At 34.2% G+C, this 13,320-nt stretch overlaps 2 protein-coding genes across 3 annotated transcripts; one reads left to right on the top strand and one right to left on the bottom strand.

Annotated features, from left to right (window-relative positions):
* Nucleotides 1–1,531: 1,531 nt before the first annotated feature.
* Nucleotides 1,532–3,738, top strand: LOC118041310 (pentatricopeptide repeat-containing protein At2g45350, chloroplastic). The gene has a single exon (XM_035048589.2). It carries the CDS (start codon nucleotides 1,687–1,689, stop codon nucleotides 3,583–3,585), a length of 1,899 nt encoding a protein of 632 aa, XP_034904480.1. The 5' UTR covers nucleotides 1,532–1,686; the 3' UTR covers nucleotides 3,586–3,738.
* A 1,371-nt stretch (nucleotides 3,739–5,109) lies between these two features.
* LOC118041312 (probable serine/threonine-protein kinase PBL28) lies at nucleotides 5,110–8,675 on the bottom strand. 2 transcript variants are annotated; one of them, XM_035048590.2, is made up of 4 exons: nucleotides 8,152–8,675; nucleotides 7,294–7,554; nucleotides 6,282–7,136; nucleotides 5,110–5,855 (listed from the first exon to the last, which is right to left on the bottom strand). In XM_035048590.2, exons 1-4 carry the CDS (start codon nucleotides 8,567–8,569, stop codon nucleotides 5,380–5,382), a joined length of 2,010 nt encoding a protein of 669 aa, XP_034904481.1. In that variant the 5' UTR covers nucleotides 8,570–8,675; the 3' UTR covers nucleotides 5,110–5,379. The 2 variants fall into 2 exon arrangements, with proteins under 2 accessions (XP_034904481.1, XP_034904482.1); XM_035048591.2 differs by lacking the exon at nucleotides 8,152–8,675 and adding an exon at nucleotides 7,651–8,123.
* Between the last annotated feature and the right edge of the window lie 4,645 nt (nucleotides 8,676–13,320).

Raw genomic sequence — 13,320 nt, 5'->3', positions numbered from 1 at the left:
TTTTAAGATTTTGATTTTGATTTCTTGGCTTTTTCTCAATTTATGAATGGTGGTTTTATTTAATGGACACATCATCGATAATTTAATAAATTTGAGAAGAGACACTTAATTGAAAAAATATGGAAGTATAGATATTTAAATAGGAAAAAAAAAAGAGACTCAATTGAAGAAAAGATGAAAAAAACACACACCCAGACAAAAGAAATAAAGTAAAGAGACTTAATTAGATGATTCATGCAAATACAGGCACTAAATGTATCATTACATTGCCAAATACGTGAGTGCTGACTAAAGTAAAAAGCAGGGACTATCTCCCATTAATTCAATTATGTAATTATGGAATTATGGAATCTTCAAGGTTTAACTTAACTGGGTAGTTTCTAAGTTTTTTTTTTTATATAAAAGTAATTAGTTTGAATTCTATAAATTTCAGGATTATTAGAGATTTATATAGTTGTTAACTTAATGGCTCGCAAGATTATTCAAGACATACGCAGACTGACCCGAATACCCATATTAACTTTAAAAAAAAAATTATATGGTTGCGGTCCAAATACATTAGATATGATTCTAGGTAATGTTTAGTATGGTTTTTGTAATTTTTTTTTTATTTTAACTTAATAAAAATTATCAAATCAAAAATCTTAATAATCAATGAATCACTTGCCATAATATATTTGAAGCTAACAAGATTAATAGGATATTTGAGAATATGATAATAGTTATTTTTTAAACTATTTTTAATTCCAAAACATAAAACATATATTAATTTAAAGCTTTAATTTTTAAAAAATAATTTCAAAACACAATGCAAAACACTGCTTAAAAGTACATGAGATCAACAACATTAAAAAACAATGAAGATATAATGAAATGGTTTCTAATAAAAAAAACACAAGGAAAGCTTCTTTAATATTGCATCATCAAGCTAAAACAACAGGATCAACATTAGATATGATTCTAGGTAATGTTTAGTATGGTTTTTGAAATTTTTTATTTTAACTTAATAAAAATTATCAAATCAAAAATCTTAATAATCAATAAATCACTTGCCATAATATATTTAAAGCTAACAAAATTAATAGGATGTTTAAGAATATAATAATAGTTGATTTTTAAAGTATTTTTAATTTCAAAACATAAAAAATATATTAATTTTTTTAAAAAATTAACCTTTTTAGAAATAATTTCAAAACACAATGCAAAACACTGCTTAAAAGTACATGAGATCAACAACATTGAAAAACAATGAAGATATAATGAAATGGTTTCTAATAAAAAAAACACAAGGAAAGCTTCTTTAATATTGCATCATCAAGCTAAAACAACAGGATTGGATTTGATTTGATTTAAAATATTTTCATTTATTAAATGCAACATTATTTTTGGATGTAACTTTTCCTTCAAAAAAATAATCCAAATTTGAAGCTAATCGGTGAAAAATCAACAACCATGTCATTGAAAACAAAAGGATTCAAAATATGTTTTCAATTAAATACTTGATTGGAACCCTCAAAAGATCATGTATCAAAACGAAAATACGAGAGACGGAGAAAAGACGGTGTATCAAAGTGTAATTTATCCAATGAAAAATCATCTGCTTAACACGGGATATGAGGTCCCGTGGGTGGTCTGCAGTTTCAGCTCTCAAAGATTGAATCACAGATTGAGGAATACTTTATTTTAATGCTTCTTTCAGCAAATTTAAACCAGCAACCATGGAATTCGGCAATCCCAACTTTAGTTCTCCTCAAGAAATGCAAGAGATTAAGCGACATAAATCAAATCCATGCAAGACTGCTAACAACTGGGTTTATCAAGAACACATTTCTAACCACCAAAATCATACTTTCATTTTCCACTTCACTACACGCACCTCTCATTGAATTCGCTCGCTTCATTTTCTTTAGACATCACGCTTTTGAATTCGATGAAAAAGAAGAAGAAGAGAAAGACCCTTTTCTTTGGAATGCTATAATCAAAACATACTCTCATGGGCATGACCCGAAAGAGGCTTTGTGGCTTGTTTCCTTAATGCTTGAGAACGGGGCTTTTGCTGATAAGTTCACGTTGTCTCTGGTTTTGAAAGCGTGCTCCCGAGTGGGTCTGGTTAAGGAAGGAATGCAGATTCATGGGCTTTTGAAGAAATTGGAATTTGGCTCTGATTTGTTTTTGCAAAATTGTTTGATTTCTTTCTATGTAAAATGCGGGTGTCTTGTACGTGCCCGCCAAGTGTTTGATAGAATGCCAAAAAGGGACTCAGTTTCGTACAATTCGATGATTGATGGATATGTTAAAGGTGGGAGAATTGACTTGGCACGTGTGGTGTTTGATTGTATTCCATTGGAGGAAAGGAACTTGATTTCTTGGAATTCGTTGATACGTGGATATGCGCAATCTGAAGATGGAATTTTGGTTGCTTGGCAGCTGTTTGAGAAAATGCCTGAGAGGGATTTGATTTCCTGGAATTCGATGATTGATGGTTGTGTGAAATGTGGGAGGATGGAAGATGCTCAGGGTTTGTTTGATAGGATGCCTAACCGGGATATTGTTAGTTGGGCTAGTATGATTGATGGGTATGCCAAGAACGGAAGGGTTGATATTGCTAGATGTTTGTTTGATGAAATGCCCGAAAGAGATGTCGTCGCATGCAATGCCATGATGGGTGGTTATGTACAAAATGGATATTGTATGGAAGCTTTGGGTATCTTTTATGGTATGCAAAGTGATGGTAATTTTTTGCTTGATAATGCTACACTGTTGATTGCTCTTTCAGCAATTGCTCAATTAGGACATATTGACAAAGGGGTAGCAATACATTGCTTTATAGAGGAAATTGGGTTTTCTTTGGATGGGAGACTTGGCGTTGCCCTCATTGACATGTATTCCAAGTGTGGCAGTATAGAGAACGCCATGATGGTATTTGAAAACATAAAAGAAAAAAGTGTTGATCACTGGAATGCTATTATTGGAGGGTTGGCCATTCATGGCCTGGGTGAATTGGCTCTTGATTTTCTAATGGAGATGGAGAGGATGCGAGTTGAACCAGATGATATAACGTTCATCGGATTGTTAAATGCTTGTGGGCATGCTGGCTTGGTGAAAGAAGGTATGATTTGTTTTGAGCTTATGAGAAGAGTTCACAAGGTGGAGCCAAAACTGCAACACTATGGATGCATGGTTGACATTCTTGGCCGAGCAGGGCACATAGAAGAAGCCAAAAAATTTGTAGAGGAAATGCCTGTTGAACCGAATGATGTGATTTGGAGGAGTTTGCTTAGTGCTTGTAAAACGCATGAAAGCTTTAATGTCGGACAGCCTGTAGCTGAGAATCTAATGAGGCTAGATTCTCCAAGCCCTAGTTCTTATGTGCTTGCATCAAATATGTATGCTGGTCTTGGTAAATGGAACGATGTCCGCAAGGTTAGGGCAATGATGAAGGAAAAAAACCTGAAGAAAGTTCCTGGCTGCAGTTGGATTGAACTGGGGGGACATGTTCATGCATTTTTTGTGCAAGATAAATCCCATCCTCAAGTTACAGGGATCTATTCCATATTGGATAGTCTATCAATGACCGATTCATAGCATAGCTATTGTAAAAATGTCAAAATGTAACTCTGTTGTACACTAGTTTGATCACCAAACATGTTTATGTTCTTGTGCATACCTTGGACAAATTCTGCCTGGCTAGCTCCCTAAACCACAATATTTATTTTACGATCGTGCATTTATTCAAAATCATGTTTCATTATGGTCGGGCTTCTGTAACTATACTTTGCTAGTCCTCGCGCTATGAAGCAGCTCCAAGTTGTCTTCGAGTTTAAGAAAATGAACCTCCAAGTTCAGGATGTTTTTTTTTTTATTATTTAATTAATATATATGTTTAGATTAACTTGTGTATATTTTAATTAATTTTATAAATTTTAAAATTAATAATCATATAAAATATAAATTTCTAGTAATAGAACTCGTGAATATTATTGCAGTCGCAGTATACTCGCTTAATGAGTTAAGTGTTTTTGAAGATCCATGGCCCCTAATTAAACAAGCAAAGCCGAATCAAGTTGTTTTGACTCTTTGAAGCTCGATTTCTCACAGGACACACCTAGAAACCTCAAACCAGGCAATTGACTAATTAGGAATCAAACCTTCCCTAAAGCAAAGCGTACTTGGTCGTTTTGATCGAGCTTAACTGAGCTTCAAGAGAGAAAACGTGGTGTTTATGTGGTCCCTGGCTTGGTGTAATGATGGGTACAAGTTTTTGCACACACTTCAAAATCACAGCTGTGGCCCTTGATAAACAAGAAGGACAAGTAATAGGAAAAGGAAAAGATTGATCAAATAAGAATCACATGGACCATAGTTGGTGTCTGTTTTCGTTCGTGTCAGTTTGAGAAACAGTACAACCCGCGTTCCCAAAAATGAAAAGCAGAAAAGCATTGGGTGGAGGACTAGCCAGAGCCAGAGCCAGAGCCAGAGCAGCCAATATATTTCCTACTATTTTTAAACGGCACTGTAACCATGGGAAAGGATTAAGAAAACGGAAAGGACAAAAATTAAGAGGACAAGAAATATTCACAGGTATCCATGGCAAAAAGCAATAAAACCAATCGTTCTGTTTCGATAGCCTTTTTTATGGTCACGTCAGATCCAGGTAAAAGTAGACTAAAGTCTATCCAAGTCTATCATGACCCTTTGTTGTTATGAGATACTGAAAATCTGTAGTACAAATACATGAATTCAATTCAAAAACACCATTTTTGTTAACATTGCTGTCTCCTCTTTCTACTTTGAAGCACCATTTTGTCCATTTATTGGTGGGCCATTTCTGATTCTGCAATATTTTCCGTGGAATCACATGTTGGGTTCCGGAACAAGCTGGAAAGTGAAAGTCTTTTGAGAGCCGCAACTGTTGCATTTTGTGGAAAACGATAGCACCTTGCTGATGGTGAAGTGGAGAGGCAAGGTCATTTACTTTTATGCCGCCGGTGGAGATTGATTCCTGGAACGGAGGGAGAGAACCCCTAGAAAATGAGGGCAAATATAAAAACATGTAAGGGTTTCGCGTGCACTAAACATTGAGTAACGTAAACCTGCAAAAACTTTGAATGCAACTAAAATAAACCTAGTCTTGCTTGTTGAGAAACAGATACGGACTTCTTCCATGACTAAATCCATTTAATACAACTCACTAAGATATTACAATCGGCTCATTGGCCACAGAGTTACACCACGTTCACAAGATCTCGTGTCCTCAAGAGAGGACAGTGCAGTTAGACATTAGTAAAGGAGGTTCAACATCAGGTAGTGGTTAGTGGCGGATCTAGAACTTCCCTATTGTTTGGAAATTGAGGCAAAAAGACCATAATTTCAAATAAGCTAATCAGCGACCATACTAAGTTCATGCATCACATTTTCCATTGTTGGCCTGTGATTAGGAGATTCATTAGTGCAACAATGAGCTATTCTTCCAAGCTTGGCTGCCTCTGATTCTGAGAAGTTTCCTTCGAGATTTGCATCAATAAAATCTTCAAACTTGCTTGACTCAGCTGCATGGTGAGTCAATTGGGTGATGTTCCGTTTTCCACAGAGGATTTGAAGTACAATAATGCCAAACGCATAAACATCGCTCTTTTCAGTGAAACGACCAGTGGATGTGTATTCAGGAGCCAAATATCCCATGGCAGCACTGGCTTTGAGCATGGAAAAGACGACGTCATCTGCAAGGAGTTTGTGCAGGCCTGAATCCGAGAGCATGGGATTATACCATCTATCGATGAACACTTTCTCAGCTGATAAATTTTGATGAACTAGAGCATGTTTATTTCCTTTACTTCCATGTAAGTGTGCAATACCTGGATAGGAAGGAACAAAGCTTCAGTATAGGCCCAGAGGTGTTCGCATTATGTGCTCACTACTGCACAGGTGTCATGCAACTTCACGCAAATATCATTTGGAATGGCCACTAAAACAATCGTTAAATGGATCAAGAAGATTATAAAAAAAACCTAGTGCGACTTGCGCATTTGTCTCAATAAGATTTGCAATCTATCTTTAATAGATCACAAACTATAAAATCTATGTCAATCATATGGTTAGTTCAAAAGTCCAAACCCACCAAAAAACCCTCACACACCATAACATATTTGGAAAGGCACTAGTAATAACCATTTCTAAAACTTTAGCAGGAACAAGTCAAGCTAACATCGAGATAAAATGAAGGAAACAGGTAAAAAGAAAAACAGCTACTGCAACTTCTACGAGCAAGAAGATACACTGACCTTTAGCAATGCCATTTATGATTGAAATTCTTGTCGACCATTCAAGAACCTTCCCACTGCCATCCTTTACATCAAGATACTGCACCAGGTTTCCATTTGGGACAAAATCATAGATGAGGAAACACTCCCCTCTTCCCTTTGAGCAGCAAAAACCTCTCAATCTCACCAGATTTTCATGTTTCAATGAGGTCAATATCTTCAACCCCTTCAAAAAATCAGCTTCATCAGACTTGCAACTTGTTTTGGTGATGCACTTTATAGCAACAACTGACCCATCTCTCAGGATGCCTTTGTAGATAGCTGAGAAATTACTCTTCCCCAACAAATTCATCTCCGAGAAGCACTGAGTTGCACGCTCTACCTCTTCTAAATTAAACATGAAGCTCTCAAGAACTTCTTGAGAAAACCCACTTTTGCTTCGACCAATGGCCAAGGGATCCCAACCATTGGGATATTCTAGGCTAATAAGTGGGGAGGCACTCCTCCTGGAAACCTCCTTGGCCTGGTCAGTGCTCAGCCGCCCATCGAAAGTATCTAAGGCACTTCCAATTTTCTGTTTACGGCGACGGTGCCAAGAGAACATCAGAAGCCCCGTGACAGACATTGCAATGAAAACTCCGATCACCCCGAATATGATACCATATCTTGGGGTCTTGGACAGATTTGAACAGTCACTTTTGCTGCAATTAGAAGGGTTTGCAGACTCTGGGATGTCCTTTTCCGTGGTAACATCAGGTTCGGAAGGTTCAGGTCTATTAGGATCAGAAGTCGCACATGTTTCGATGTTAGAAAACCCAACTCCACACAAGTCAGGGTTGTTGCCATATTGAAATCCAGTAGTCAGCCTCTTCAAAGCTTTATTATCAGCCACAAAAACAGAGAATAAGAAGAGAAAAAAAGAAAAAACAAGTCAAATCAGAAGTTAGTTCCACCTTCACTGTCCTTTAACATCAACAAACAAGTAATAGAAAGCACACACTAGGATATGCTATAGCTGGGGAAACCATGTTACCTGGAGGTATATTCCCGGAGAGACTATTGTTACGAATGTCTAGAGTGTGCAGCAGAGGAGCTTTAGCTAATTTTACAGGTATGGGACCAAAAAGGCCATTAAAGCTCAAATCCAACCTTGACAACAACTCCAAATCCCCCAGGCTGGCAGGTATTGCACCGGTTAGTTGATTATATTGCAGAGCAAGGACACTGAGCTTCTCCAGAGATCCCAATTGTGTTGGAATACTCCCAGTCAACTTATTGTAGCAAAGCTGCAAAACTGTACACAAAGCGAACCAGATTGATATTCAATTGCGAAAGATCCCCCATTTAGTAGCAGTGGCCTACTTGAAATTCCACAAATCAAGAAACATACTTGAAGTTTTTCTACAAGCTACAACTGTAATGCAGGAGATGACAATTTGTTGGAACAAAGATCCCAGGTTCAGCATGCATTGTTTTAAAGCACTGACCCCACCATAGGCTAGAAGAATTAATCCTTATAAAGGAAATGAGCAATAATTCCCCAGTGGGAGCAAGTTGATTATTTCAGAGAAAAAGAGCGGTCAAAATGTTAGCTTTCGAGGAAGTAAATTAAATCATTGAGATAAAAAGTAAATTAAATAACCCAGAAACACTTAAATAATGAAAAAGGGAGATGGAGAACCATAAATTATACTACAGGATTGAAACTTTCCAGACTACAGAGATTCGCAATGTATTTCCTTAATTTTTAAAATATAATAACAGGCTAAGCATGCATAACCAAGAACAAAAATCGAATTTTTCAAACAAAACTGAACAATCTACAAACACATATTGCAATATTTGTTTTTTTTTAAAAAAAAAAAATAAGACTTAACTGTCTTTAGCTTACCTTGAAGATTAGACATGTTACCAACCTGGGGTGGAATTTCTCCAGACAGATTATTAACATTAAGATACAAATCACTGAGTTCACTCAACTCAGCAATCTCTTTGGGTATCACTCCATTCAACGCATTAAAATGCAAGTACAGACCAGTCAAACTCTTTAGCCCGCCTAAAGCTGCTGGTATTTGGCCTCGAAGACCCTTTCCCTGAAGGGAAATGTTAGCCACATGGCCTAGTTCATTGCACGCCACACCTTCAAAAGATCCACTACATGGGTCTTTGTTGGTTTCCCATGATGTCAATAACCTGTTTTGAGGGTCTAAAGAAGCCTTGATTTCCATTAGGAGTTCGAGTTCCGTTGGTGAGGAGAGGGTTTGAGAGAGCGTGAAGGAAAGAAGGAGGAGATAGAGGAGGGGATGCATGTTTGGTTTGTGAGAAAGTGAGGGAAAATGTGGTGGGTTTTGAAGTGAAGTGAAGTGAAAAGGGCAGCGGAGAAGGAAAGTGAAGTGAAAAGTGACAAAAGGTACAGCAACTCCTTCACTCCTTTTAGTGAAATCTTTATGAAGGTAACTTGATTTCTGGGAAAATATATTTTGGTATTTGTAGTTGCAAAAACTTTCCAATATTAATTCTATGGTTTTCGAAATTCTAATATAACCCTCTCCTTGGAATGCCAAACAAAACAATTAACAATATACTATTGCCTTTTTAGCCTACAATTTAACTCTTCTTTCTTTTTTTTTGTCTTATTTTTCTTCCAAAATCCTGTGTGTTTGTGCCCCTCTACAGTAACCTTTGCATTGTGTCAAGGAAAAAGGAAGATAGAGGGGAGGGAGGGAGGGAGACTGGAGGAAAGAATACTTAAAAAGAAAGCCATCAGGAGAAAAAAAAAAAAAGGATATTTAATGACTGACAAATAAGAATATTTAAGGGTGTGTTTGTATTTTTTAGAAATTTTTTTTTTTTTTACTTTAAAGTAATTTTTTTTACAATTTTAATTATTTTGATGTAATGAAGCTTTTTTTTAAAAAAATAATTATTTTAATATATTACTAATTAAAAAAAACTTTAAAAAATAATTAATACTAAAAACTCAAACACTACCTAAAACACCAATGTTATTCTTATTTGTCAGTCATTAAATATGTTTAGCATTGCAGTGTATTCTGCTTTTTAATTTATTTTGTTTAAAAAACTATTAAATTATTATTTTATGTTTTTTTATTATTTTAACATGCTAGTGTTAAAAAATATTTTATATTTTTTCATTAGTGTCCAGTTGTCTCTCTATTGAGAATATGTGATCACCTGAGAAAGAACTTCTTTTAATTTGTTAATTTTATTAAATGTGAAGGTATTTTAATCATTGTTGTTAGGATCGATACAATAGAAATAATTGTTGTTCCCTTCCATCAATGGGCATTGTAGTGCCGAATCTTCAAGGATTGTCAAGGACCATCGATTTCATTGCCTGCGTCATCATTGACTAAACACTTCTTCTTGCTATTGCTGGACTAGATCCCCGAATTTGTCGAATATTTTTTTTTATTTTACAATATGATCTCCATTCATTAAAAAATCTAGTAAAATTTTATATATTTTTACTCTCACTAGCAATTACACGTATGCACAACAACAATAAAAAAAATATTTTTATAATTTTATCACAGATTATTTCCTTTCTATTTCCACTTTCTTCTCTCCTTATTCCTCTCTCCATCACATCCATCCAAAAAACAAAACTAATGGTCACGAAGGAGCTTCCTAGAAACTCCAAGACTGGAATTGATAAAATTTTAAATTAAAAGGACCGAAATGAAACATTACGAAATCTACAACTGTTAAAATATGGTTTAATCTTTACCCTTACGAGGCTTTCGCACGGTGAGCAATTTTGAAAAGGATGGGCCCACAATCATAAAAGAACGGACCACGCTGTGTTGTACAAGTGATGGGTCCAATGCTGATGCCAAGGTGCATATTAACCGTTAGATGAGGGGAGGAAAATGGTTCAGTACATTCAGGTTCAGCTTTACAGTGGACTCACAGCCTTATGATTCGATCAAGCAGGCCCTGTGTGCCCTTTATTGCAATTGCCTGCCCGCTACCAGTCCGAAGGACACGACGGGCCAGAGAAATTTAAAAATTGAAAACTCCTAACTGAAGATAAGACTCGTGCCATAAATAGTTAGATTCTAATGGGACTACAACTAGGGAAGAAATTGTTTTCAAAAGAGCAATCGATCCATGTACAAAATGGTAGGTGATAGGAGACGAGGCTATATAGACTTTGGACCACACTAGCTTTGAAAATAATGTTACCCTATTTTATCAGCCCATTATTATTTTTATTATTATTATTATTATTATAGAGAAACAAGTATCCAACCAGTCGTGCAGTCGAAAGAATAATTAATGATTGTTTGGTATTGTACAACAGGGGTTATTTAAAAGTGTTATTTAAAAAAATATATATTAATGCATTAAATCATATAAAATATTAAAAAAATCACTTTAATAGTTTTTTTTCAAAACAAACATATTTTTAAAAAAATATTTAAAACAAATTTTATTGTATTCTTGTATGGGTTATAACATGCTGCAGTCTCAAGAGCTCACTAAATATTTATTATTCAAGTTTAATGTGTGGAATAATTTTACATGATGCTAGAATTAATATGTTTTAAAAGTGTTTTTGAAAAAATTTGAATTTTTTTTTTTACTTTGAATTAATATGTTTTTAATATTTTTAAATCATTTTGATGTGTTGATCTCAAAAATAATTTTTAAAAAATAAAAAAATATTATTGGCATACTTTTCTGAGTAAAAAATACTTTAAAAAACAATCACAATCACACTCCCAAATACGCTAAGGTAATGTCTGGGAACGCGGTTAAAACTGTGTTCTCAAAAAATTCAAAAGTTTTTTTTTTTTGCTAAAATTTAATACGATTTGTACTTTTTGGATCGTTTTAATGTGCTGATGTCAAAAATTATTTTTAAAAAATAAAAAAACATCATTGATATACATTTCGACATGAAAAGTTATTTGAAAAGCAACCGCTGTCACATTACCAAACACACTTTAAGACACAAATGAAAATACAAAACCTCGATGATTTTGCCAATAATGTAATTTTCATTTTAATAATCAAGATATTTTTTAATTATTATTTGCACATCAAGGCTTCTTTTTTTCATCCAACTCAGATATTTGTAAAAAAAATTATTTTAATGTGGTTTAAAGTTTTGAGTTCAAAGGAATAATCCTGGAACAAACCCATCCATGAAACGATAATTGCCAATAATAAAACTTGGAATTGGTTTATAAATTGATGGGTTTTTTTTCCGTGTTCATTAATATATTATAGTTTAATGTGTTCAATAATTTTACAACAAAATTCACCACACTCTTGTACAAGTTGTAACATACTTCAATCTACATGACTCACTAAATATTTATTTTAAAAGTTTAATGTGTAAAATAAGTCTACAACATGCTAACACATACAAAGCCTTAATAACTTTGCCAATAATGTAATTTTTGTTTTAATAATCAAGATGTTTTTTAATTCATTTTTGCACATCAATGATATTCAAATATTTTCAAGAAATTTTATTTTAATGTATTTTTAAATTTTGAGTTGGGATAATTATGGAACAAACTTAAATGAAACGATTATTACTAATAATAAAATTTAGAGTGTGTATGACTGGGTAGTTTAATTTATTTTCTGTTTAAAAAAATTTTAATTTTTTTTTTATATTTTTAGATTATTTTAATGTGTTGATGTAAACAAATATTTTTTAAAAATAAAAAATTATTATTTTAATATATTTATATAAAAAAAAACAACCAATATCATATTTTTCAATACCCCTTTAAACTTAATTTATAAATTGATGAGTTTTTTGTTTGAAGTATTCTAGTTGGGTTTTTTTTATACATGCACAACAATACACTGGATTTGACGTGTGCAATGGAACGAATTATTTTCAATAAAGGTTTTCTTCATTTATGAAGAAAGAGAATATCGTCCGTACATCACTGTGATAAATAACTGGAGTCCAGATTTACTGTACTCCGCTCTGAGAGCCCCTCTTCAGTGCTCTGGACCGCTCTGATGATGGGCTCTCTCGATTATTTTTGCATTGAAATCCTGACATTCAAGTGGTGTTTGTACTAAAATCTAAGCATATACATTTCAATTTTAACCATCAGGATATTTTCTGGGAAATTGTTTCCATGCCAGGACTGTATTTGTTTCTAATCAGATTTTAAATAGACTCTGTTCCTAAATTATTCTGTTAAATGATTTTTTTATTTCTGCAGCTCCAAGCGTTAGAACAGTCATGTATGCATGTGGGATTTGCTTTACTTGGCAGGAAAATTGGTCTCTTTCTCCAACCACCTAGTTTAAATCTAGAAAAATAACAACGTTGTCGAGGTCAATGAAGGTCGTCATTGTATCTTACATCGCAAATAAAACACGATAATAATTAATTGGCAAAATTTGAAAAACACTGAAAAAAGAACAAAATTGCAGGTAGGATACTGTCATTTTCAAGAGGGATATGATGCCACCCTTCGAAAAAAAGATTTTGAAGCTCGCTTTCCTTTCCATGCCCGGACTTTAACGGGAAAGGGCACAGTGTTGGCGGTGGCCCCTGGCCAGGACGGCAGCAGTGGGATTCACTGCAGAATGCAGGCTCCCCCGTCAAAGGCGTCTGGTAAATACCGACACCCCCCCGCGGCGACCAGAGATGCCTGTGCTGGTATTAAATTAAACAAACAGCCAAAGAACAGGGATATCGAGACTATAGCTTGGAGCTAACTCCAGGAAGCCAGTGCTGTTCGATTCATAATACTGACAAGACAACAATCATATGGGTGTGTTTTTTAAATGTTTTTTTATTTTTAAAAATATTAAACTGATATTTTTTTTTTTGTTATTTATGATGATTTTGGTGTGTTTATATAAAAAATAAACACATTAAAATCTAAAAAAATATTTTAATATATTTTAAATAATAATTTATTTTTTAAAAAAATACTCTAATATTATTGTAAATACCTAGCATCATACAAGATTGATTTGAGAATACCTAGCATGTTTTTTTTTTTTTTTTTTAAAAAAAAAGCTATGGAATGCATGAAGGTGCATGAACTTC

Source organism: Populus alba, chromosome 14, assembly GCF_005239225.2.
Source record: "Populus alba chromosome 14, ASM523922v2, whole genome shotgun sequence".
NCBI classification, from domain to species: Eukaryota; Viridiplantae; Streptophyta; class Magnoliopsida; order Malpighiales; family Salicaceae; genus Populus; species Populus alba.
The sequence above is the reverse complement of the archived record's forward strand: the minus strand, read 5'-3'. Positions and strand labels throughout refer to the sequence as shown.